This window comes from Callithrix jacchus, chromosome 12, assembly GCF_049354715.1.
Source record: "Callithrix jacchus isolate 240 chromosome 12, calJac240_pri, whole genome shotgun sequence".
In the NCBI taxonomy this organism is placed as follows: domain Eukaryota; kingdom Metazoa; phylum Chordata; class Mammalia; order Primates; family Cebidae; genus Callithrix; species Callithrix jacchus.
This window is the reverse complement of record NC_133513.1, coordinates 4,566,685-4,591,282: the sequence shown is the minus strand read 5'-3', so window position 1 is coordinate 4,591,282 and position 24,598 is coordinate 4,566,685. Positions and strand designations below refer to the sequence as shown.

The following is a 24,598-nucleotide window of genomic DNA, read 5'->3' as shown; positions in this document are numbered from 1 at the left end:
GCAGCAGGGACAGAGGGGCTGCACTGGCCCCACAGCAGCCCAGCCCACCTGCCCTCTGCCCTGCAGGACGAGCTGTCCCACATCAACTCGAGGCTGAACATGGGCATCCTAGGCTGTGAGTATGGGCCTGCCGTGGCTTCCACCCGCCCTCCCCGAGGCCCCCACCGGGTCCTCACCAGCTGCTCCCATCTCTGCAGCCTATGACCCTCAGCAAATCTTCAAGTGTAAAGGGACCTTTGTGGGCCACCAGGGCCCTGTGTGGTGTCTCTGCGTCTACTCCATGGGTGACCTACTCTTCAGCGGCTCCTCTGACAAGACCATCAAGGTGGGTAAGGTCCTACCTCAGTCTCTGCAGGCCGGGCTGGGTACTGCTGCATACCTGGCCTGCCAATCTATGGGTAGGACCTTCTCCTGGGCGGGGCTTTCCCATGGTCAGGGCTCCCTTACTCATTCCTGCCATGCTGCCCTTTGGCACTGGGCTGACTTCCTGGGACCCACTGTGGCCCTGGTCTCTGCAGGTGTGGGACACATGTACCACCTACAAGTGCCAGAAGACACTGGAGGGCCATGATGGCATCGTGCTGGCTCTCTGCATCCAGGGGTGAGTCCAGGCACATGTGACCAGTGACCCTCAGGACAGGAGACACAGCTGCCACCCCAGGGGCCATGAGCTTCGAGCTGGAGCCTGTGTAACTGTGTGTGCCCCAGCTGTAGGGTGCCCTCCCCCCAAAACAGTGCTGGCTCCCTGGGTAGCAGCGTGTGTGCCCCTGTGTGGCCTGCACCATCTCCAGAGTGGTGTGCTCCAATACCTGGGTGAACACAGCCGGTCTCCCAGCAGAGCCTTGCCCTGGCCCGGTGCACCTTGGGCAACCAGAAAATGGATGGGACCTTAGGGGGCAAAGGCAGGAAGAGGCTGAGCTGTCCTTAGCCTGCAGCCAGAGCCCTGGGCATAGGGACCGTGGAGCACCTACCTCAGCTACCTTTTTGCCTCCGGGGTGGCCTGTCTGCTTTCTGCCTCCTGCCTCATGTCGTGAGGCTTTGTGGGAGCGAGCAAGTGTGTGTGTCTGTGTGTGTGTGAGAGACACTCTCAGGAGGCGGCAGCTTGGCTGCCAGCACCTGGCTCCGGGACTGACTCATGGGCGGGTAATTACCTCCAGTAATGCTTTCCAGGCAGGCATCAGGGGCTGGCCCACCCCTCCCAAGGTTCCCACGTGGAGACTGGAAACAGGCTGGGGCTTAGGGACACAGCAGTGGCCTTGGCCCTGGGCCATGCTGCTGGTTCCTGATGGTTGGTTGACACGAAACTCAGGCCTGGCCAGGGCGGCGTGAGCAGGGACACAGCTTCTCCCACCTTGATGCGTTGTCTCTGCTTCCCCAGGTGCAAACTCTACAGCGGCTCTGCAGACTGCACCATCATTGTGAGTGGGGCCTGCAGGCAGGGGAGGCGGGAGGCGGCCCAGGCCTGCCCAGTATGTGGGTCCTCCAGGGACCTGTTTCTTCCCATCTGGGCTCTGGGCTCCGGACTCCAGGTGGCAGGGCTTGGTGTCCTGAGCCTTCTGGTCCTCCCGCAATCAGGTGTGGGACATCCAGAACCTACAGAAGGTGAACACCATCCGCGCCCACGACAACCCGGTGTGCACGCTGGTCTCCTCGCACAACATGCTCTTCAGCGGCTCCCTGAAGGCCATCAAGGTACAGGCGGAGGGTGTGCCCCATGTGCGGGTCACTGAGGCGTCCCTTGCGCGCCCAACCCACAATCCCTGCAATCCCCGAAGGTCTGGGACATTGTGGGCACTGAGCTGAAGCTGAAGAAGGAGCTCACAGGCCTCAACCACTGGGTGCGGGCCCTGGTAGCTGCCCAGAGCTACCTGTACAGCGGCTCCTACCAGACAATCAAGGTGAGCCTGAGCACAGCTGGTGGCCACAGGGTCTTGCCCCCTGCCGGCACTTCCCAGGCCAGCACCCAGGGCTCCATCTGCCCTGTTCTAACTTTGCACACACCCTGGCTGGGTGGGTGGAGTGCCCAGCGTTGCTGAAGCTCTGGGGGTGCAGAGGCCCTGGGGATGAGGCACCCGGCCTGGAACCAAGTGGCCCACAATTCCTCATAGATCTGGGACATCCGAACCCTCGACTGCATCCACGTCCTGCAGACGTCTGGCGGCAGCGTCTATTCCATTGCTGTGACAAATCACCACATTGTCTGTGGCACCTACGAGAACCTCATCCACGTAAGGCCTGGGTGCCTGGGTGCCTGGGTGCAGGGCCAGACTCTGGCCTCATCTCCCCCGCCTTGCCCAGTGTCCTTAACCTACCTGTGCCTACCCCTCCCAGGTGTGGGACATTGAGTCCAAGGAGCAGGTGCGGACCCTTACGGGCCACGTGGGCACGGTGTATGCCCTGGCGGTCATCTCGACGCCAGACCAGACCAAAGTCTTCAGTGCATCCTACGACCGGTCTCTCAGGGTGTGTGCTGGCCCGCTGGTGGCGGGAGGCTGAGAGGGCAGGCGTCCAGGCTCTGGCGGGCCCTCACGTCCCATGTGCCCCCAGGTCTGGAGCATGGACAACATGATCTGCACACAGACCTTGCTGCGTCACCAGGGCAGCGTTACGGCGCTGGCCGTGTCCCGGGGCCGGCTCTTCTCAGGGGCTGTGGATAGCACTGTGAAGGTCAGTGCCCGAGGCTTGGGCTATTCAAAGGGGCTGCGAGGGATGGAGCAGGGGAGAGGACGGGAGGCAGCCCCAGCATGAGGTGGTGGAGGGCAGGTATGTGTGTCAGGTGTGGCTGGGGCAGGGCGGCTGGCCACAGGGCACCCTGGTGAAGCAGCCCTTTCCCTACAGGTTTGGACTTGCTAACGGGATCCAGGCCAGGCCATGGCTTCCATTGGACCAGCCCTGGACCTTTCTGAGCCAGGCTGGCCACATGGGGTGGTCTCTGGGTTTCCACCTGCCCCGTGGGCACAGGTGGACAGGCTCTGGCAGCCAGGTTGTGCCCTCCCTGCCCCATGCTCGGCGATCCTCCCTCTACTCGGCACTGTCCTCGCTGCTGCCAGGACAGAGCCCAGCCCCTCTCTCTGGGTGCCAGGTACGACATTTGCCCGGGCCCACCCTCCATCCCCACCCTAGATGGAGCGAGGGCCTTTTTACTCACCTTTTCTACTGTTTTTAGATTATGTGTAGATTTGATTACTTCCTGGTTGAAATAAACACTCCACAGACTGTGGCTGTGAGCGGGGACAGCTCCTTTGGACAGGGGGGTGTGAGTGGCCTTGAGGTCGGTGTGCACCAGCTGCCATGAGTGGGGGGGCATGGGGCAGTTTCCTTCGGCCCACTCCAGGGCTTCCCCTCCCTGGTAGGAGGCAGCTCGTCACACCCGGGCTGCTGGCCTCCAGTCCCACCTCCCCCAACATTGCACCCCCAAAGAGAGCCAGGCACCCGTTTCCTGCTGTTTATTGACAGCCAATGGCAGAGGCTTGCCCAGACCTCCCGTGCCCGCCTGCTGGAGCCCAGCCTGGGCTGCCCACTGAGGAGAGGCCCTGAGGGACAGCTGGGCACTTCCCTCAAAAGGAAACACCAGTTAAGACAGCGGAAGGGGCCCTGGACACCCGGACACCACCTCCACCGGCCACCTCCACCCTCCCCACACCACAATCGCTGGTTTTCGGCATTTTTAAATTTTTTTTTTAAGAAACGTCAAAGTTGTGCCCAACACTTGTGGATCAGCAAACACGATAGAGGAGACCAGTCAGTACTTCTTGGATGAGTCAGGGGAGGAAGAGAGAGGAAAAGGGAGGGTGACAATGACCACACGACACAGCCTCAGACCATGAGCAGCAGCGTCCATGTGAACGCCAGCAGGGTGGACGGGCTGCCTGTGCAGGCCCTGGGGAGGGGGCAGGCACACCCTCAGATGAGCTGCAAGCCCGCAGCCTGGCCTGCTATGCGCCCTGCTTTCATGTGGCCACTACGCTGACATGCCCATGTTCACCACACCCACTGGCGCCACAGGACACAGCCACGCCAAGAGGACATGGCCGTCGCGAGCAAGGCACATCCTCGAGTTGTTGGGGCGCAGAGAACTTAGGAGAGAAGCTTGGGGGAGCCCCTGGCAGAGCACCTGCCTCCCAGCCCCAGCCTTTCACCTGTGCTAGGGGCCTGGGGCCTCCACTCTGAACAGAGGGAGGGAAAGACCGGCAGGCAGACGGCCTGGGCCTTTTAACAGCTTTTGTCCGGAGCTAGACTTGTGTCCTTTCAGTTGGTAAATTGTTTTCTATAGAATCAATAATATTTCTTTCTTTAAATATATATTTGTTAAAGTTATACCTTTTTGTTTCTCTGGGGAAATCTGCCTCAGCTCATTCCCAATAAATTAATACTCTTGATAGCTTATATTCTGGGGGTGCGGTGGGGCAGGGGAGCCCTGACCCTGGTCCCTGTCCCTTGTGCTACGCCCGAGCGGCTGGCCGGGCGTCCCGATGGGCAGTTCTGTGCTGGGCCCGGGCCTGTGCACTGCCCCGTCCCTGGTCCCGAGGCGCCCTGCCGTCCTGCGTGGGCAGGAGGCCCAGCAGGTATTGCACGGGAAGCAGCGGGTGGGGTGGGCCCTTGGAGCCCCCGGCCAGGCAGTCCTCGGTGGGCGCCCCGGCCCGGGACCAGGGGCCGGAGTTGTGCTTGTGCAGGGCCCTGCCTGGCCGTTCGCGCCGCGCCCAGACGCGCCCATCCTGAGGTATCGGTCAGTGTGCGGGAAGGGCCCGGGCGGCGCGGGCGGGCCGGCGAGGCGGCGCTCACTCCAGCATGGCGTCCAGCTGGTCGGCCAGGTCATCGAACATGCTGCCGATGTCGTCCAGGATGCTGCCGGTGCTCTTGGCCGCCGAGGCGCTGCGGGGCGGGGCGGGGCGGGGCGCGTGGGGCGTGAGCGAGCGGGGAGGGCGACGCCCGCACCACGCCCACCTCGGCCAGCCCCGCCCTCCGCCCGCCAGGTCCCGCCCCGCACCTACCGCGGACCCTGCCCGTCCTCCTGCCGGATCTTTTCCTCGACTGCCTGCAGCGCTGCGGCCAGGCAAGCGCTCGTCTCCTCCAGCTTCTGCCGGGCGCTGTCGCCGGGCGAGGCGCCTTCTGGTGCGGCAGGGGGCGCAGCGGCAGCGCCGGCGGCGGCGGCGGCAGCGGCGGCGCGCGGGGGCTTGGCGGGCACGTGCAGCGCGGGCGCGCCGGGGGACGGGGGCTTGGCGGGGCTGGCAGCCAGCGAGGGCGGCGTGCTGGGCGGCTTGGCGAGGGCGGCGGGTGACTGGCGCGCGGGCGAGGGCGCGGGCGAAGGGCCGGCGCTGCCCGAAGGCAGCCCCGCGGCTGCCTTCGCGGGCTTGGGCGCTGTGGGTGGCGGCGGCGGCTTGGGAGACACGGGCGGCGGCGTGCCGTGGGCGCGCTTCACCTCTGCAAGGAGGACCACGCTGGCACCGGGTGGGCACAAGCCCCGCCGCCGCGCCCCCTGCCCCAGCCTCCCACGGCCTGCTGGCGGACCAGGAAGGACCCTGCTCAGCTTGCCCCAGCCCTGGACACACTCCCACCCCACCATCAACTCCAGGAAAAGGAAAACCCCTCAGACCACCGAGTAGGGAGGTGGAACAGGGTCCTGACGCCCCCTCACCCCACCCTGGCTCATCGTATACACCTACCTGGGCTGCCAGGGCCTGGCAGCGGCACCTTCTTGGAGGTGGGTGTGGGTGAGCCCTGGATCTTGGGCACGGGCTGCGTCAGAACGGGCTTGGGAGAGACAGGCGGCTTGGCCGGCTTCCGGGCTTCACCCTCAGGCGGGGGCAGTGGGGGTAGGTGCACCAGGTCGGTGGGCGGGGGTTCGGCAGGCGGGGGCGGTGGGGGCAGCTCCGGAGGCCCAGCCTGCTCTGAGGCCGGTCGGCGGCGCACGGTGCCAGTGCCATTCTGGTACACGGACAGTGGCGGTGGTGGCTCAGGCCCGGCCTCCCGCTCCTTGGCTTTGGGCCGGCGCTTGACCGTGTCGGACTCAGTCAGGATGAACTTGACGTTCTCCTGCTGGTTCTGCTTGGCCCGGATGCGCCTCTTGAGTGTGGCGCTGGCCTCCACCCTGGCCAAGGGCGGGCCCTCGACGCCCGCTTCGCCCTTGGAGGGACCCCGAGGCCGCTGCCGGCCAGTGCCATCCTCCACAAAGGGGCCTGGGTCTGCAGACTCCCCAGGCCCGCGGCGGGCAGTGGCAAGAAGTCCGGTGACTGGCCCGCTGAGTGTGCGGCGCCGGTTCACCACCTCGCCACCAGGCCCAATGGCCTCTTTGTGCTTCACTGAGGCCAGCACCGTGGCCACCCGGCCCGGCTCTGGGCTGGCAGGGCGGGCAGTGGGGTGGCCCTCAGGAGGCCTGCGGGCAGCCCGGCCCCCACCCCCAATGGAGGACAGCTCCAGCATGGCTGCGATGCTCTTCACACTGCCGGCACTGCCCGTGTCCACACTGCCAGCCAGATCACTGGCCCGCCGGCACTGTGCCCGGACCCCCAGCAGGCCGTCCTCAGGCTCAGCATCCGGCACTGGCTCATCTGCCAGGTTGGCACTGGCCAGGGCCGAGCTGGAGCGCTTGGGCGGGGGCGGTGGGGGCCCCTTCTTTCGGGGGCGCACCGCAAAGGACTGGCTGCGGTTGACGTTCTTGTCGGCACCCGCAGGTGCTCTCACAGAGTGGCTGCGGCCCACACGCCGCTGGACGGTGGCATAGGGACCCGCAGCAGCAGGCACCAGCAGCTCGTCCCGCTCAGGCTCACTGTCGGAGGCCGCGTAGCGATTCAGACTGTGGGCTCGCTTCTTGGGCCGTCCCGGCTCCGTGTCGGCTTCGGGGGGCAGGCACAGTGTGGGGACAGCCGTCGGCACAGGTGGGGGTGCAGGCCCCGGGGCAGCCTGCCCCGCCTCGCCCTCCACAGGCTGGGGCAGCACGTAGGCAAAGCCACGTTGTGTGGGCGACTGAGGCAGGGAGCGGGGTGACATGGGACGCTCTGTTGGCGGCAGCAGCTGTGGGGTGGGCTTCACCTTGGCCGTAGCTGGGGCCGGACCATGAGGTCCCCCAGGGGCCTGGGGAGAGCCTGGCCGGGTTTTGGTGGGCGTCTGAGGGGGCGTGAAGTGGCCGGTACCTGGTGGGAGGACCTGCCGGGGCTTGCCAGGCACAGGGGGCACGCTGGCCCTCTTGACGCTGTGACCATGACGGCCTGGCCGGGCCTCCTTGGGGGGAGTGCCGGGGGCCGGGCCCTCATCCAGCAGGTACTCCTGGCTTCGAGACATGGGACTGCTGGGCCCTGGGGGACCGTCGCCCAGCAGCTCCTGTGAGCTGCTCATGTGTCGTGCCCGGCCACCCAGGCTGGGCTCCTGCCGTGTGGTGGCCCTTGGGGTAGGTGGCAGGTGGCTGGAGGGCTTGTCGGTGGTGGTCCCCACCTCTGCCGGGCCAGTCATGGCAGCCTGCAGCTCGTCACTGAGCTCACTGTCCTGGAAGGTAGTCATCTTAGGGGACTGGCAGTCGGCCGGTGCGGGTTCAGGTGGAGGTGGCGACTCGATGGCCATCACTTCAAGTGATTGGGGTGCCTTCCGGCGCAGGGGGCCCCCCTCGTACTTGGCATATTCAGCCTTCTGCAGTTCTGCCAGCTTCCTGACAGCCAGCATCAGCTTCTTTTGGTGTCCTGAGTGGGGCACAGGGGGCAGGTCAGGTGGACCAGGAGGTGGAGGAGCAGGGGCTGGGCTACCAGCTCAGCTGGGGGCTTGGTCTGGGGCTGGGGCAGAGCCTGGGGCTGGAGCTAAGGCTGGGGCTGGGGGCAGGGGGCTAGGGTCTGGGCTGGGGCCTCACCCAGCTTGGTAATGCCAATCTCCTGCAGGTCCTCCCAGGTGATGTCAGTGATGAAATCGATGTTTTCGTAGCCATTGTCCACCAGCACCTTGTAGTACTGGGCTAGGCCGATCATGGACAGCCACACGGCCAGATTCGCCTATGGAGCAGAGACAGACAGGGGCCACCTGGGCTGGCTGCCTGCACCCTGCCCACCTACTTGGAACTGGAAGAGGAGGGGACACTGGGCCCCTGGGGCACAAACAGACAGAAGGACGAACGGATAGCCCAAGGCATTGGCACCAGAAACGTAGGCAGAGCCTCAGCTCAGACACCAGGCATTGCGTGCCACACAGTGAACACACGTGCACACACACATGGCTGACCACACACACACACACACACACACACACACGACTGACTGCATCCACAGGACACCCTTGTCAGGGCGGGGCAGAAGAAGGCACTTTCCCACCTGGCCAGGCAGCCACAGGCACAGCACCATGAGGAGACACACCCCAGAGTCGTGGACACAGACGCACAGGGCCACACCTGGTACAGGAACACACACGCCCTGCATGCTGCGCTCCCAGCCACACACGGGAACCAGCACCCCATCCCATGTCACACGCTGACCTCTCACTGTTTTCCCACCTGAATCAGATGCACGGCTGCACAAAGCCACGACACACACACGTGCCAACACGCACAGCAGTCTGCACTGACACCCGATCACTCTCTGAGCGGCATCCAGGCGTCCACACTCCCAACTGGAATTCACTCATGCACCTGCTCTTGGCACACTCAGCCACCCCAGGTGCACGGCAAGGCCCATGGGACCAGAACATGACCCCCAGGAGGACCAGTGAGCCACCAACTGAGTGGGGCAAGGTAGGGTGAGTGCAGACCCGCCTGCCGGGTGGCTTTTGACAGCCACTGATCACCTATCCCACTGGGAACCCAGAGCTTTGTGTGAGGCCAAGTCCGCTTCAGGTTGGGCTAGGCCTGAGCCCACCTTCTGCAGGCCCAGAACCCATCCCACTGCACGCACACCTCCGCTAATGACCACACCCGCCATAGCGTGTGCGGGTGTCACCGGAAACTGGGGTGTGTCGTCTGTTGGTGAGGGCCACCCATGCGGTAGAGCATGTGTGCACACAGGCAGCTGGTGGATGCCTGCAGGGTGTTCTGTGGGCCGGCACATGCCTGGTTGTGTGTGAGCACAGGCCATAAATATGGCCCCCTGCAGTCTGCATGTGAGTGGCAATGCTTGGAGGCACGGTGGCTGGGGGGTCCCTGTGTGACAGTCTGCATGCGGAGGGAGTGCTGGTGATAACAGGGACATGCGGAGGGGACTCTCCTGATTTCAGGGTCCCTTAGCTCCGATGGCCCCCGGACAGCTTCACCTCGTCCCATTGACAGAACAGGGGCCGCCCAGGAGGCTCCCTGCTCCCAGGACATCATCCACGTTCCTCTCCCTCAAGCCCCTGAGGGCGGGTGGGGGCTGTGGCCAGGGGGGCAGGCTCTCTGTCTGCCCGTCCTGGGCCCAGCCCCTGGGGTGCGGGTGGCCTTACGGGTTTGTGCTCAGGCAGCCAGTCGGGGATGCTTAGGCCGCTGATCTCTGCCACGATCTTCTTCCGGTGGCCCGGCTTGGTGACACCAATGGCTGTGAGGTCCTAAGCAGAGGGGAGGCTTGTCAGCTGGGGACTGGGCCTGTCCGTGGGGCGTAGCTGGCGCTGGCAGCGTGTGGAAAGCTCACCTCGGGGGTCATGCGGCTGATGGTGGGCAGGTCATAGCCGGCACTGATGAAGTTAGGGGCGTAGAGCTGTAGCTGGAACGCGGTGAGCCACTGGCCCACGGCCTCAGCGCTCTGGAAGACACAAGGCACCCACTACAGCTTGCCCGCCCGCCGTGCCCTGCCACCGCAGCGCCTCCTTCTCTGCTTGGCCGATGAGCCATGCAGCCGCTGAGTCCACTGTCCGCTGCTCCATCTGCAGCAGGCCCTGGCAAGCCTGGCCCGTGAATGATCCTCAGTCCGCGGTCCCTGAGGCACCTCCTGGAGCATCCTCCACCCTTCTGCCTTCGTCTTGGATCTCCACCGGGGTGGGGGCTGCTGCTGTCCGCCACACGCCTCCCTGCCTGTCCCCTGCTCCTGCACCAGGGACGCCCCGTGCCATCTTGGGGAGGCAGGTGGTGTGGCCCCATAGGAGGAGACTCTGGGAAAGGGGCCCGGGGCTAGACTGGAAGGTGGGCTCTGTGGCCACAGGTAGCGGCACCTTGCCTCCGCTGTGCAGGACTCAGCCAGCAGCCTACGCCTCCCCCACACACGGGTGCACTCACACATCATGCACTGTGTCCATGTACACACTGCACTGTCTCATACCCAGCCCTCCACCTGTACACAGACACTTGTGCGCAGCTCACAGCCACACCATCACACACGCACCCCGCACGCACACACATGCGCACACGGAGGCACAGGTTGGCCCACACACACAGCCTGCACGATGACGACACCTGTACGCGCGGGCGGACACACACACGACACACACAGACAGAAGAAAGGGTCTGGCCTGGCAATGCCCCCAACCCTGCCACAGCCAGGCCAGGCAAGCCGTGTAGGTGCCCATCAGCCTGACCGCCTCTTCCCGGAGCCCATGCTGGGAGCCCCCCAAGCCCTGTACCTTGCCCTCCGATGCTGGCTCCAGCTTCTTGGTCGGCTGCTCCCCATAGACCTGTCCAGCGTGGGCCACTGGAGGCTGGGACCGGGCCGCACCTGGGGATGAGAGTGGGTGGGGGACAAGGGCTGTCAGGCTGCTTCCCTGCCAGGCTGTGAGGCAGCATCCTTGCTCTTACCTGTGGATCCTTCCGGAGGCTTGACAGGGCTGTCCCCCGGGCTGGACTCGGAGACGGACTTCTGGGAAAGCACTGTTGCCAGGAGCTGCAACCCAGAAACACTGGCTTGCCCACCCGCTCCCAGCCCGGTCACCCTGGCCCCGGCCATCACCCCACCTACCTTGACACCCTCGGAGCCTGCGTGTAGGGCTTGGCCCCCGCTGCCCCGGCCGCCAGCCACACCGCTCACACTGCCACTTCGTTCCCCACCTGCCAGCGCGAGGGGGCAGGATGAAGCTGGTGCTGGCCCCTGCCTGGCCCCACGGTGGTGCCTTGAGGAAGTCCTGCCACCTCTGCCCTTCGGGGACCCGGCCTACCTGCAAAAGGCTTCCTCAGCACCCAGATCTCCTCTGGGGGTGCGGAGGGTCCCGATGAGCTGCCTCCCTGGGGCAGGCTTGGTTCAGTGCCTGCTCGGGGACCTGTGGGCGGAGCACAGCCTCCTGAGTCCTAGGCTAGTGCGGGTGGCTGCTGACACAGAGGGGAGATGGGGCAGAGGCCAAGCGGCCACAATGGGGGGTCCTCTCTGCCCACTGTTGTCCCCAGGGAGCTCAGAAACCCTCGGAAGACCCCTCCCACCCCAGACATTTAGAGCAGGAGAGGGGCAGAGGCAGCCCAGCCCAGGCATCCTGCTGGTGGCCCTGGGGTCCTGGAGGCAGGCGGGCCGGAAACTGCTGGACAGTGTGAACGTCTCTGTCCTGAGGACCGGGGGCAGACAAGGAGCCCCCGCACAAGCTGGAGCCAAGGCTTCCACTCAGGAGCTAGATGGCCATGGCGGGGCTGGCCCTGCCTGTCAACCTCCGTGTCCTCCATTAAAAATAAAATGGTCCCTCTGAGCCACCACGTGGGGCTTCACAGCCTGGGCCCCTGGCCTGGTCCCTCTCCTCAGCCTCCTGTTCCTCAAAGGTGCCAAGCTCTTGCCTGCCTCAGCGCCTTGGTATTTTCTTTTTTCCTCACCAAGAGCAGACACTTGAGTGCCTTTTTGTCATTGTTATTGTTGTGAGACAGGATCTAGCCCTGTTACTCAGGCTGGCACAGTCTTGGCTCACTGAAGCCTCCACTTCCCAAGTTCAAACAGTCCTCCCACCCTAGCCTCCCAAGACCCTGGGGCTCCTGGCATACACCACCACCTCTGGCTAATTTTATTTTTTGTAGAGATTGAATCTCACTCTGTTGCCCAGGCTGATCTCGAACTCCTGGGCTCAAACTGTCTCGCGCCGCAGCCTCCCAAAGTGCTGGGATTACAGGCATGAGCCACCGTGCCCGTCCCCATCCCCTTTCAACACACAGCTCCTGCCCCTTGGAACCCACTCACCTCTCAGGGCATTTTCTGGCCTTCTCTGACTGCCCCATCTCAAGCAGGCCCTACGCCTTCCCTGGGTCACCGGTTGGCAAATGTCCCTCCATGTTTACTTTGCTGTCCCTGCCCCTTCCCACCCCAGGGCAAGCTCCTTGGGAGCTGGGTCCCCATCTGCCCTGGTGGCCAGTTGAGAACCAGAACGTGGGGGCACACTGGGCTTGGTGCAACACGTGAAGGAACAAGTGTGGGAACAGACGGAGAGACCACCGATGGGGCACCCAGGTGCTCCCCGCTCAACCCCAGCCCTGTGAGACCCCCACGCCTTCAGCACACTCCCCGCTTCCAGCCCCCAGGCCCAGACTACTGGGTTCCTGCCTCCTCCTCCCGGGCAGGGTGGGACTTGCCTGCTCGCTTGGCGACTGCCTCGCCCAGGGAGGACGGGAAGTAGCCCACACGGTCATTGCCCGTCCGGTTGTCATGGATACAGCCCTTCCATCGGCCATCCGGATGCTGCTCGAGGACCTGGCCAGTACAGTGAGGAGCACTTAGGGAGATGCCCCCTTTCTCAGTGCCCCCTGCTCAGGGCCCCCCAGTTGCAGCGGGAGGGTGTTCTAAGGTGTGCATGCCCAGGTCCCGCCCCCTCCCTGCCCAGTAGGCCCCGGGGGCCATGCTTACGGTGATGATGTCCCCCGCCTTCACGTTGAGGCTGGTCAGGTCATAATTGTTGCAATAATCCTTGGTCGCCCGGACCTGCAGGGCCGACGAGGCCTCTGGGGATACAGGAGGGGGCCCCCCAAGTCCTGCAGACTGATCTGGCCCAGCTCCAGCCCCAGCCCCTGCTCCTCTGCCCTGCCTGGGCCCACCTCGCAACAGCTGCTTGATCTCCCTGCTGGCCTGGGACGTGGTGAACTGATGCACGATGTCCAGGGCTGTCTGGCTGTAGGTGTTCCTCACGTGGGCATTGATCCCGCTCTGCACACGTGAGACGTGAGGCCCTGTCAGGAGCCCCCACAGCCCACCGGGCCCAGCGCCCCTCGCCCCCAGACTCACATCCAGCAGCAGCCGCACCACCTCCGTCTTCCCGCAGAGCGCAGCCTCGTGCAGGGCGGTACCGGACTTGGTCTGGCGGTTAATGTCAATGCCAGCTTGGAGGAGGAGCCTGGTAGGAAGGTGAAATGGACAGGCGGAGCTTTCTAGCAGAAAGCCAGCCCCAAAACCCCAAACCAGGCCTCCATTTCCAGGTGCCCCAGCGGCCTGCAAGGGGGCTGAGGACTGTGAGCCCTGCCCTGTGTCTCTGACATACACTGAGTGCTGAGCGCTTTTTCTTTTCTCTTTTCTTTTTTTTTTGAGACAGGATTTGGCTCTTCTCACCCAGGCTAGAGTGTAATGGTGCGATCTCAGCTCACTGCAACCTCCACCTCCCAGGTTCAAGCGATTCTTCAGCCTCAGCCTCCAGAGTAGCTGGGGTTACAGGTGCCTGCCACCATACACAGCTAATTTTTTGTATTTTTAGTAAAGATGGGGTGTCATTATGTTGGCCAGACTGGTCTCGAACTTCTGACCTCCTGATCCAGCCTCCTCAGCCTCCCAAAGTGCTGGGATTATAGGCATGAGCCACTGTGTCCGGCCTGCTCTTTCTAAGACAGGGTCTGTGTCACCCAGGCTGGAGTGCAGTGGTGCAATCATGGCTTACTGCAGCCTCAAACTCCTGGCCTCAAGCAATCCTCCTGCCTCCGCCTCCAGAATATCTGGGATTACAGGCATGTGCAACTGTTCCCAGCTCTTTTGTTTTGCTTTTATTTTGTTTAAAAACCAGGACAAGCTTTGTTGCCCAGGCTGGTCTCTAACTCCTGGGCTAAAGCAAGCCTCCTGCATCGGCCTCCCAAAATGCTGGAATTGCAGACATTTTGAACCACCGCACTCGGCCCACTTTTTAAGAAAGTAGAGATGAGGCCAGGCACAGTAGCTCACACCTATAATCCCAGCACTTTGGGAGGTTGAGGCGGGTGGATCACGAGGTCAGGAGATCCAGACCATCCTGGCCAACATGGTGAAACCCCATCTCTACTAAAAAGATGAAAATTAGCTAGTCGTGGTGGTGTATACCTGTCATCCCAGCTACTCAGGAGGCTGAGGCAGGAGAATCGCTTGAACCCAGGAGGCAGAGGTTGCAGCGAGCTGAGATCACACCACTGCACTCCAGCCTGGTGACAGAGCGAGATTCTGTCTCAAATTAAAAAAAAAAAAAATTAGAAACGGGGTCTCTCTGTCACCTAGGCTGGTGTGCAGTAGTGCAATCCACTCACTGCAGCCTCAACCTCACGGGCTCAAGCGATTCTCCTGCCTCAGCTTCCCAAGGGCTGGGTCTGCAGGTGTGCGCCAGCACGACCAGCTAATTTTTCTGTGTTTTATAGTGATAGGATCTTGACATGCTGTTGCCTAGGCCGGTCTTGAACTTCTGGCCTCAAGCAATCCTGCCAAAGTGCTGGGATCACAAGTGTGAGCCACTGTGCCCAGCCCACAGTGAGTGCTGTGAAACGGCCCTCCCGGCACGAAGACTTCTCAGTTGCTATCTTGTTTGACACCAGTGTAGGCACTGCTGTGAGCCCCACTTTATGGATGGGAAACTGAGGCTCAGAGAAGTTCGGCACCTCGAGTGCACCCAGGGGCGGCAGGGCCGGGAAAGAGCAAGCAGAAGCCCCCTCCCCAGCCCCTCTAGCTCATTCTGTACATGGGCGCTGTAGGCCATGCCAGAGGCTTGACTGTGGACCTGGGACCCTGCATATTCCTGCCCCGAGCCCCAGGCTGCTGCTGAACTCCAGGGACCCTGAGGCCCTCCCTGCCACCAGCTCTACCTGATGATGTCGATGTGGCCGTTCTTGGCTGCAAGGTGCAGAGGGCTGGTGCCGTTGGGGTCAGTGGTGTCCCCCGGCCGGGGCTCTAGCAGCGCCGCACACATGTTACTGCTGAGGAGCAGCTGGACCACCTTGAAGGAGGGGTCAGGGTAGAAGGGCCCTGGTGTGGGGCTCCCCAGCTCCTCCCCACGGGGATCTGTGGAGGACTCACCCCAACACGGCCGAACTCGCAAGCCAGGTCCAGGGGTGTCTTCCCCGAGTTGTCTACCATGCATGGGTTGGACTGGTGCTGTAGCAGCATCTCAGACTGGAGGCCAAGGGTGCAGTCAGGCCCTTGCATCCTCAGCCTGCGAATCCTCAGCCCTGCACACCCTCAGCCCCGGGCACCCTCAGCCCTGGGCACCCTCAGCCTGGCACCCTCAGCCCCGGGCATCTTCAGCCAGGGCATCCTTACCCCGGGCATCCTCAGCCCCGGGCATCCTCAGGCTGTGCTGCCCCCGCCTCCGCCCCCACTCTGGCCTCACCACATCATAGTGACCGTGCTGGGCTGCCAGGTGCAGGGGGATGTGGCCCTCATCGGACGGGATGTTCACAGCAGAGCCTGCCTTCAGCACCAGCTTCATGGGTTCCTTCCGGCCCTGCCAGGCTGCGTAGTGCAGTGGCCGCATGCCTGGGGGGTGAGGGGATGCTGGGAGCCAGCCCCTGACCCCAAGTCCAGCGCTGGGGGGTGGGGGATGCTGGGAGCTGACCCCTGCCCCGAAGCCCACCCTGGGGGTGGGAAAGTGCTGGGAGCTGACCCCTGATCCCAGGCCCACCCCTGATGGGGGATGCTGGGGGCTGAACCCTGACCCTAACCCAGTGCTGGGGGGTGGGGGTGCTGGGAGCTGACCACTGACCGCAAGACCAACCCTGGGGGATAGAGGGTGGTGGGAGCTGACCCCAACCCCAAGTCCAGCGCTGGGGAGTGGGGGAATGCTGGGACCTGACCACTGACCCCAAGCCCACTCCTGGCCTCCAGGACCCTGATCCCACAAGGACAAGCCTGAGCTTAGGCTGAGTCCCTGGGCTGAGAACTCGGCCAAGGATCCACGCAGGCCCTGGGGAGCCCCCACCCCGACTGCCTCTGCCCCTGTCCCTGCCAGAGGCCCTGGGCCAGTCTTGCCTTTGTTGTCCTTGATGTCCACAGCGGCCTGGGCCTCCAGCAGCAGGCTGATCAATTCCGTGTTGCCATTCAGGGCCGCGTGGTGCAGAGCTGAGAAGCTGGCACAGGCAGAGGACGCATAGAGCAGAGGCCCCAGCACCCATCCCTCTCCAGGAGCCACCCTCCTATGCAGGCAGGCACTGTCCGGCTCAGAACTCACCCATCGGGGTCCTGGAAGTTGACGTTGATCTTCTTGGTGGAGCCCAGGAGCTCTGGGGATGGAAGGAGACTTGATGAAGGGAGGCTGTGCCAGCCCCTCCAGGCAGCCTGAGGGCAGGGAGAGGGTGCCAGCCATCTCCCTGGCAGGCACAGCTCTGCTGGGCTCTCAGTCTGCAGACACTCGTCCACTCCCGCACTCACACCTTCAGCTCTGCCCCGCACCCAGGTGCCAGCCACTTGGGCCTTGGTGTCTCATTGTTTTGAGATGTGGGGGTTCATAGTACTAAGGACTCTGGCCTGGGGTCCTTGTTCCCACCTGGGGACAGTAGGCAAGGCCGTGCACCCACACAGACACACACATGTGCACGCGCACCCCTCCCTCGGGATGCTGGCTGAGCACCTGCCAATGGTGGGAGGGAGAGAGCCGGCCCAATCTGTCTCTCAGAAGGATCCAGATGGGGCCGGGGGTGGCCAGGGAGGCTGGAACACCCGGAAATGGGGGTATCTCTGGGGGAGGATCTGCGTCTCCACCATGCAGCACCCCCACTGCCAGCCCTGGGCCACAGCCAGTGTGGATGAGCAGAAGGGGGAGGCGGGCGAGTGGGCTGGCACCTCTGAGCGACCTCACGAGAACGGCCGCCTCCTCCCCAGTGGGGCTAGGAGCACCTGAGGCCAGAGGGGCCTCCTGGGCGCCCCCAACCTGATCTCTCCCAGTCAGCTACCAGAGGAGGGAAGCCCACCAATGACCTCCCAGTGGGCTCCAGTCCAAGCAGACGGGCCAAACCCCCGCCTATCTGGGCCGTGGTTACATAACCCATTTGTGGGTCAGTCACTCTGAGAGGGGAGCTGGCAGGACAGAGGCCCCTTTGTCCAGGCCCAGGACAGGGGGTGGGTGCTGAGGGCAGGGGAGTTGAGGGAATCGAGGCACAGGGCTGGCTGCAGAGCTTGCACAGTGAGCCACAGCAGCCCCAGCTGCCCTGGCCTCGGTCTCGGCCACTAGACCCAGAGTGTGGGTCCCCTGATGACCCACAAGGCTGAACAAGGGAGTCAGACAGCTATGAATTCAAATCTCTGCTCTGCCACTCAGCAGCCTGTGGCCTTGGCTGCTGACACCTTCCCTGAGCTGGAGCAGTGGGTGCTAACAGGGCCTCCTGGAGGCGTGAGAGCATTTCCAGACATAAAGCGTGCAGGGCCTGGCACAAGCCAGGTCTTGGTGTGTGGCGATTACTAATATTAGCTGTACAAGAATCCCACCCCCACCTCTCTCCAGCCCGGGGTTTCTCCTGGCAAGCAAAGGGGTCTCCAGCCTCGCTGGCCCCTCCTCCTCTGTTCAGACACTGCTGGCACTAGTGTCCCTCTTGGTTAGTGGCAATGCAATCCTTCCTGACCAGGGCCCAGGCCAAAACCTTGGAGCCAGCCCTGGGGCCTTTCCTGTGCACCTGTAGCTTGTCCGTCAGCTCTGCCTCCCAGACACCCCCAGAGCACACTTGAAACCCTAGCCTGTCTCCCCATGGCCACTGTCACTGCCCTGGTCCAGGCCAGCATCTCTGGCAGGATTGGTCCCATCCCCTCCTCACTGGTGTCACTAAGATCCTCCTGCATCCCTTGGTCTAACCTCCACACCCACTGCATGTTTCCCTGGGAAAACATAAGTCAGGTTCTGTGCGGTGGCTCATGCCTGTAATCTCAGCACTTTGGGAGGCTGAAGCAGGAGGATCACTTGCAACCAAGAGTTCAAGACCAGCCTGATCAACATAGAAAGACTTTGTTTCTACAAAAAATAAAAGAAATAAACAAAATTAGCCAGGCATGGAGATGTGTGCCTGTGGTTCTCACTACTTGGGAGGCTGAGGTGGGAGGATCACTTGAGCCACAGAGGTTGAGGCTGCAGTGAGCCATGACTGCACCACTGCATTCCAGCCTGGGCAAGAGCAAGATCCTGTCTGAAAAAAAAAAAAGAGGCCAGGCAGGTTCATGCCTGTAATCCCAGCACTTTGGGAGGCTGAGGTGGGTGGATCATGAGGTCAGGAGTTCGAGACCAGTCTGACCAATATAGTGAAACCCTGTCTCTAGTAAAAATTTAAAAAATTAGCTGGGCGTGGTGGCATGTGCCTGTAGTCCCAGCTACTCAGGAGGCTGTGGCAGGATAATCGCTTGAACCTGGGAGGAGGTTGCAGTGAGCTGACATCATGCCACTGCATTCCAGCCTGGGCAGCAGAGCCAGACTCTATTTCAAAAAAGAAAAAAAAAAAGAGGTGAGAACATGAGTCAGATCCTTCCACCCCTCTTCCAAAGACCCCCTCCCTGGCAGAACCGCTCTCACTGGGAGGGGAGGCTGGGGTTGGACATGGCTGCGTGTGAGGGGCCAGAAGGGGAGGCTGGGGTTGGACATGGCTGCGTGTGAGGGGCCAGAAGGGGAGGCTGGGGTTGGATGATGGCTGTGTGTGAGGGGCTGCTGTTTTGCTCTTAGCTCCCATTCCTTCCATCACTCCTGCTGCAGCTACATAGGCCTCCAGACTTCCCTCCAACCTACAGGCCGCCCTGTGGCAGGGCCTTTGCACGTGCCCTGTGCGCATGCACGGATCCTCCTCCTAGTTATTCCCACGGCCCTCCTCACCTTGTGCGCATATGCGGCTCCTTGTCTCTACTTTATCCCCACGGTCTTCCTCACTGTCTGCCTGTGCGGCTCCTCTTCCCTGGTTATCCCCGTGGCCTCCCTCAGTCTATGCGCATGTGCGGTTCCTCTTTCCTAGTTACCCCCACAGCCTCCCTCACCCTGTGCGCATGTGCGGACTCCTCTACCCTAGTTACCCCCACGGCCTCCCTCACCCTGTGCGCATGTGCGGACTCCTCTACCCTAGTTACCCCCACGGCCTCCCTCACCCTGTGCGCATGTGCGGACTCCTCTACCCTAGTTACCCCCACGGCCTCCCTCACCCTGTGCGCATGTGCGGACTCCTCTACCCTAGTTACCCCCACGGCCTCCCTCATCCTGTGCGCATGTGCGGACTCCTCTACCCTAGTTACCCCCACGGCCTCCCTCATCCTGTGCGCATGTGCGGACTCCTCTACCCTAGTTACCCCCACGGCCTCCCTCATCCTGTGCGCATGTGCGGACTCCTCTACCCTAGTTACCCTCACGGCCTCCCTCATCCTGTGCGCATGTGCGGTTCCTCTTTCCTAGTTATCCCCACGGCCTCCCTCACCCTGTACGCATGTGCGGTTCCTCTTTCCTAGTTACCCCCACAGCCTCCCTCATCCTGTGCGCATGTGCAGACTCCACTATCCTAGTTACCCCCACGGCCTCCCTCACTCCGTGCGCATGTGCGGGCTCCTCTACCCTAGTTACCCCCATGGCCTCCGTCACCCCGTGCGCATGTGCGGACTCCTCTACCCTAGTTACCCCCACGGCCTCCCTCACCCTGTGCCATGTGCGGTTCCTCTTTCCTAGTTACCCCCACAGCCTCCCTCACGCTATGCGCACGTGCAGTTCCTCTTTCCTAGTTATCCCCACGGCCTCCCTCACCCTGTGCGCATGTGTGGTTCCTATTTTCTAGTTATCCCCACGGCCTCCCTCACCCTGTGCGCATGTGCGGTTCCTCTTTCCTAGTTATCCCCACGGCCTCCCTCACCCTATGCGCATGTGTGGTTCCTATTTTCTAGTTATTCCCACGGCCTCCCTCACCCTGTGCGCATGTGCGGTTCCTCTTTCCTAGTTATCCCCACGGCCTCCCTCACCCTATGCGCATGTGCGGTTCCTCTTTCCTAGTTATCCCCACGGCCTCCCTCACCCTGTGCGCATGTGCGGTTCCTCTTTCCTAGTTACCCCCACAGCCTCCCTCACGCTATGCGCATGTGCAGTTCCTCTTTCCTAGTTATCCCCACGGCCTCCCTCACCCCATGTGCATGTTCGGACTCCTGTACCCTAGTTTACCCCCACGGCCTCCCTGGCGTTTTTCAGGTCTTTACCCACAGGCCACTCACTCAGCATGCTCTGCGCATCTGAAGTGAACCCTGCCCGCCCCTCGGCTACCGTGCTTGCCTCTGTGGCCCTCATCACCACCTGACACGTCAGCCTCCTCCTGCTTTCACCCATCTCCATCACTGAGCTACAAGCACCAAGGGGACAAGGGCTATCATCTGTTCTGCTCACTGCAGAATCCTCGGTGGCTAAAACAGTGCCCTAGGCAGACAAGGTACTCGGTTAGCTGGGGACTGGACTGATGTCCTCGTCTCCCACATGCTGCCTGCCCACCTCGGTGGCTTCATGGGTGTGGCCTGTGCTTGGCTCAGAAGGGCCCCCACACCTGTCGCCATATTGCAATTCTTTTTTTCTTTTTTGGAGACGAGAGTTTCACTCTTTTTGCCCACGCTGGAGTGCAATGGCGAGATCTCGACTCACCGCAACCTCCACCTCCCGGGTTCAAGCGATTCTCCCGCCTCAGCCTCCCAAGTAGCTGGGATTACAGGCATGTGCCACCGCACCCAGCTAATTTTGTATTTTGAGTAGAGACGTGATTTCTCCAAGTTGGTCAGGCTGGTCTCGAACTCCTGACCTCAGGTGAGCCACCTGCCTCGGCCTTCCAAAATGCTGGGATTACAAGCATGAGTGAGCTACTGCGCCGGGCCTGAAATTCTTTTTTGAGCAAAGGGCCCTGCGTTTTCATTTTGCATGAGGACCTGGGAATTCTGTTGCAGGGCTGCCATTGTTACCCATTAGCTGAAGGGAGTGCAGATGTCACTGTCCCAGGAGTCCCTGCCAGGGCCACACTCAGGAAGCTCTTTTGCTCCAGGGCAGCCAGCCCTCAGCATGTCCCCAGGACTGCCCAAGCCTGGCCCTGTCCTCCCTTCCTCAGCTAAGGCAGCCAGAGAGCTCATTGTGGAACCCACCTTCTCACCCAGCCACACCACACCTGCAGGGGCTGAAATCTCAGAGGGGCTGGAAGTCAAAGCCCAGAAAGTAACAGGTGCTGGTGGGGGAGGGGAGTCTCCCTCAGGAAGGGGACCACCCCCACACGAGGAGGGGTACATGACTAAAGCCATCTCATCCCTCTCCCCACCCATGGTCTCCTCAAGAAGAAAAATAGCTGAATTTGGATGGGGGCAGCTTGAGGTCTTGGGACGTGCTAACTCCAATTCCTTTGGGGGAAAGTGGGTACCCAAGAAGTTTCCAGAACTGAGAAGGGCCTGGGGCTGGGGGCCGTTTCACCTGAAAACAGGTTCTCTGGATGAAGCAGGAACAGAGTATGGCTGGAGGGGGCTAGGGCCAGGATCAAAGTCCAGGAGCCCCTCCCTCTCCACGAGGTCCCTAAGCCCTGTAACTATGACAGTAACACCTTCGCCCCCAGGCCAGGTGCAGTGGCTCAAGTCTGTAATCCCAGCACTTTGGGAGCATGAGGCAGGCAGATTAGTGGTCAGGAGTCTGAGACCAGTCTGGGCAATACGGTGAAAACCTGTCCCTAATAAAAATATAAAAATTAGCCAGGCATGGTGGCGCGCACCTGTAGTCCCAGCTACTGGGAAGCTGAGGCAGAAGAATTGCTTCAGGGAGATGGAGTTTGCAGTGAGCTGAGATCCAGCCACTGCTCTCCAGCCTGGGTGACAGAGCATGACTCTGTCTCAAAGAAAACAACAACAAAAACCCTTAGCCACAACCAGCCCTCTCACGGCATCCTGAGCCTGGCCCCACCTCTGGGGTAGGATCCATACCCAGGCTAGAAGGGAGCCATTAGTGGGCCAAGGTGAGAGGGTGGCGGGCACTGGCCCTTGGTGCTCAGGGGCATCCTCCAGGGCATTCAGGCCTGCCTTCATGGACAAAGGGCATCTATGGACGGGGTCTGGGTCAGAGGGAAGAGTGGACCCCTCCCAGCCAGCAGGAGGCCAGCCCCTGCCCCAGCATCTCCCCCAGAGCAGGTTCCTCTTCACCTCAAGGACAGCTGCTAAGAGTGCATGTGCGGGCACAGGAGGCTCCCTTCAGGGTGGGGCGACTGGGGGGCTGGCTGAGCCTGGGGTGACTCTGGAGCTGGGGTATGGAGGGAAGGCGCCGGGCACCCAGAGGGGACCCTGGAAGCAAGGCTCACGGCGACAGTCCTGGGCTCAGGGGGCCGTGGAGGACACTGCTGGACACCCCCCACCTCGCGGCCCAAACTCAGCTGTACTTTGCTGAATCAAAATACATCTTACTCCAAAGCAGGCCAGCGTTGCCATGACGACTGAGCTAATTCATGGAGGGATTTCTCCTCTGATTTATTACGCCCGCCCCTGTGAGTCAGAGAGCACAGACGGGGCCAGGGCAGGTGTCTCTCCTGCTCCAGAGGCCAGGCAGAACAGGCAGAGACCTCTGGGGGCTCCAGGTGAGGGTGGGAGCCCCCACATCTCCCCAGAATGGCCACAATAGAAGGGAAGAGGAACCCCCAGAGTTGAAGCCCCCACTTCTCCTGCCCCTGGCCTAAGGCCGAGGTCGTCGCTGGCATTTACTGAGCACTTACTGAATGCTTGGGCTTCAAGTGCCGAAGCTCACTGGTCTTAGGACCCCAACGTGAGGCTGACATCCCATCTTACAGATGAGGAGACTGAGGTCCACAGAGCTGGAGTTGTCTGTGCCCAAGGTCATGCGACCACTAGGTGGAAGCCTTTACCTCGCCTTCCCTCTCAATCCCCGCACCTGCTCTCCAGGCTCAGCTGAGGCTGCCTCTGCCCATAAGCTCTCCCTTGCCGAGCCCTGGGACCTGAAATCAGCTCCAGGCCAGCCTGCAAGGCACCGGTGCCCCCTTGCTCTTACTGCACACAATGGACAGGAGCTGGCCAGTCAGTGATGGGCCACTGGTGAAACGGGTGGGGGGGGAGACCGGGGGGTCGGTTGTCCTTTTGGGACTCTAGGTCCTCCCACCGCCCAGGAGCCAGTCCCAGTCCTTGGTATCCCCCTGGAGGAAGGGGAGGGGGACTCCCTGGCTTACAGTCTGTGGGGGTGGAGTGAGGAGGGAGGACGCCCAGACCCCACATGCCGATGCCGACCTGCAGAGCCCTGGCTGTGCCCGCACAGGTGCCCTGACACACTGACACGGCTATACGTGCGCAGCCGCACACGCGGCTGGTCCACACGCCCATCCATCCATCTCCAGCGGCCCCCAGGGAGGCTACGCGCTGAGCCAGGATGAGTGCTGGGATCAGGGCTCCCAGCTCCCAGCCCTTTACCGGGGCCCCCACAGCGCAAGTTAGGGATGGCCAGTGGTGGTCCCGGACTCCCTCATGGCCTCTTTTCCCCGCAGGGAAGCTGGGGACCTGGGTCTGCTGGAGCCTGCCTGAGCAGAGCCCCAAGCCCTTGTCCCCAGGCCGGCCCCGCCTGGAGTCCAGCCTGCCCTGGGCTGGGCGACCTTGGGCCTCTGCTCTCCCATCAGTAAATGGCCCCCCACCGGCCATGCCAGGGCAGCCACACCCCCAGCGTGGTCCTGCCCCCACCTTCCCTGCAAAGCGTGTTATTAAACATGGGGCGGGGAGGGGGTCTGCCAGGGACTGTCAGCTCCCGGGTCGCTCCTCGCCGCAAGGGCCCCCTCCCTGTCTGCCCGGTGCGTGTGGTGGGGGGGGGGGGCGGCATCCGCCTCGCCCTTTGCAGGCCCCAGCAGAGACCTCCAGCTGTCAGCCTGCAGCCTGAGAAGGGAGGGGGACAGAGGCAGGGAGGGAGGGATGCGAACGCCCGCGGCCCAGGAGGCGGGTGCCGCCAGGTGCCCGCTGGGGGGCTCAGGGTGACGGCCGGCGCTCGGGGCCGCCCCATCTCCAGTGCTGGGGGCAGCGGGTGGGGGGCACGGACTGAGGGTCTGGGAGCTGCTGGCCCCGCCCCGCCCCCGGGGACCCGACAGCGTCCCCTCCCCGCCCGGCGCCGGGCGGGGTAGGGGGTTCCGCGCCGGGGAGGGGCCCCGGGGCTCCCTCCCGCGCCCCGCGCCCCCGGCACTCACTGGCCTTCCCGGGCCGCGGCCTCTGCAGCAGCCTCTGCGCGGTCCCTACGTCCTCCGCCTTCACCGCCTGCACCAGCTCCTGCTCCTTCCCCATGGCGCGGCCGGGGCCGCAGCGACGCGACTGCGCTCGTGCGCTCGGCGCGGCTCAGAGGCGGCGGCGGCCCCGCGGCACCGGCCGCCTCCCCCGCCGCCTCCTCGCCGCCCGCCGCCCCTTCGCCCTCCTCGGGCTCCGGCTCGGGCTCGGGCTACCCGCGCGGAGGGGGCGGGGAGCGCGTCACGGGCGGGGGGCGGCCCGGGGGCGGGGGCGCGTGGCGGGCGCGGGGCGGGGGCGCGGCACCTGGCGCCGCCTCCCGGACGCCGGGGTCCGCACCCGGGCCGCCGACCTCCGTCAGCCCGCGCCGGCCGCGCGCCCGGGCCCGTGGCTCC

General features: G+C 63.0%; 2 protein-coding genes across 12 annotated transcripts in view; one reads left to right on the top strand and one right to left on the bottom strand.

The window, feature by feature from the left end:
- The window catches only part of TRAF7 (TNF receptor associated factor 7), a 19,461-nt gene extending 15,082 nt beyond the window's left edge, over positions 1–4,379 (top strand). For all 6 annotated transcript variants that reach the window (XM_078344369.1, XM_078344364.1, XM_035266556.3 and 3 more), the window contains 10 exons: positions 67–115; positions 198–325; positions 519–601; positions 1,379–1,418; positions 1,576–1,692; positions 1,776–1,898; positions 2,109–2,228; positions 2,332–2,463; positions 2,548–2,667; positions 2,839–4,379. In XM_078344369.1, the coding sequence (XP_078200495.1) occupies positions 67–115; positions 198–325; positions 519–601; positions 1,379–1,418; positions 1,576–1,692; positions 1,776–1,898; positions 2,109–2,228; positions 2,332–2,463; positions 2,548–2,667; positions 2,839–2,853 (927 nt within the window). In that variant the 3' untranslated portion in view covers positions 2,854–4,379. The remainder of the gene's footprint in view (positions 1–66; positions 116–197; positions 326–518; positions 602–1,378; positions 1,419–1,575; positions 1,693–1,775; positions 1,899–2,108; positions 2,229–2,331; positions 2,464–2,547; positions 2,668–2,838) is intronic.
- On the bottom strand, positions 3,432–24,598 carry CASKIN1 (CASK interacting protein 1). Of its 6 annotated transcripts, none has more exons than XM_035266552.3 (20): positions 24,173–24,598; positions 16,222–16,273; positions 16,023–16,120; positions 15,385–15,530; positions 15,072–15,167; positions 14,861–14,991; positions 13,056–13,164; positions 12,869–12,977; positions 12,681–12,775; positions 12,410–12,527; positions 11,026–11,127; positions 10,830–10,918; positions 10,670–10,754; positions 10,498–10,589; positions 9,573–9,683; positions 9,388–9,489; positions 7,835–7,973; positions 5,664–7,670; positions 4,992–5,421; positions 3,432–4,872 (listed from the first exon to the last, which is right to left on the bottom strand). In XM_035266552.3, the coding sequence occupies exons 1-20, from the start codon at positions 24,264–24,266 to the stop codon at positions 4,779–4,781; spliced, it is 4,299 nt and encodes a 1,432-aa protein (XP_035122443.3). In that variant the 5' UTR covers positions 24,267–24,598; the 3' UTR covers positions 3,432–4,778. The 6 variants fall into 6 exon arrangements, with proteins under 6 accessions (XP_035122443.3, XP_078200473.1, XP_035122446.3 ...); XM_078344347.1 differs by lacking the exon at positions 24,173–24,598 and adding an exon at positions 18,838–18,947; XM_035266555.3 differs by lacking the exon at positions 24,173–24,598 and adding an exon at positions 16,621–16,964.

Excerpts from the sequence above, each read along its gene's own strand:
- CASKIN1 (XM_035266552.3), bottom strand. The coding sequence starts at position 24,266 with ATGGGGAAGGAGCAGGAGCTGGTGCAGGCGGTGAAGGCGGAGGACGTA. Across the intron at positions 12,528-12,680 it reads AGGCGGGGGACATCATCACC|GTCCTCGAGCAGCATCCGGA; the intron begins GTAAGCATGGCC and ends TGTACTGGCCAG. Across the intron at positions 7,671-7,834 it reads GATTGGCATTACCAAGCTGG|GACACCAAAAGAAGCTGATG; the intron begins GTGAGGCCCCAG and ends TGCCCCACTCAG.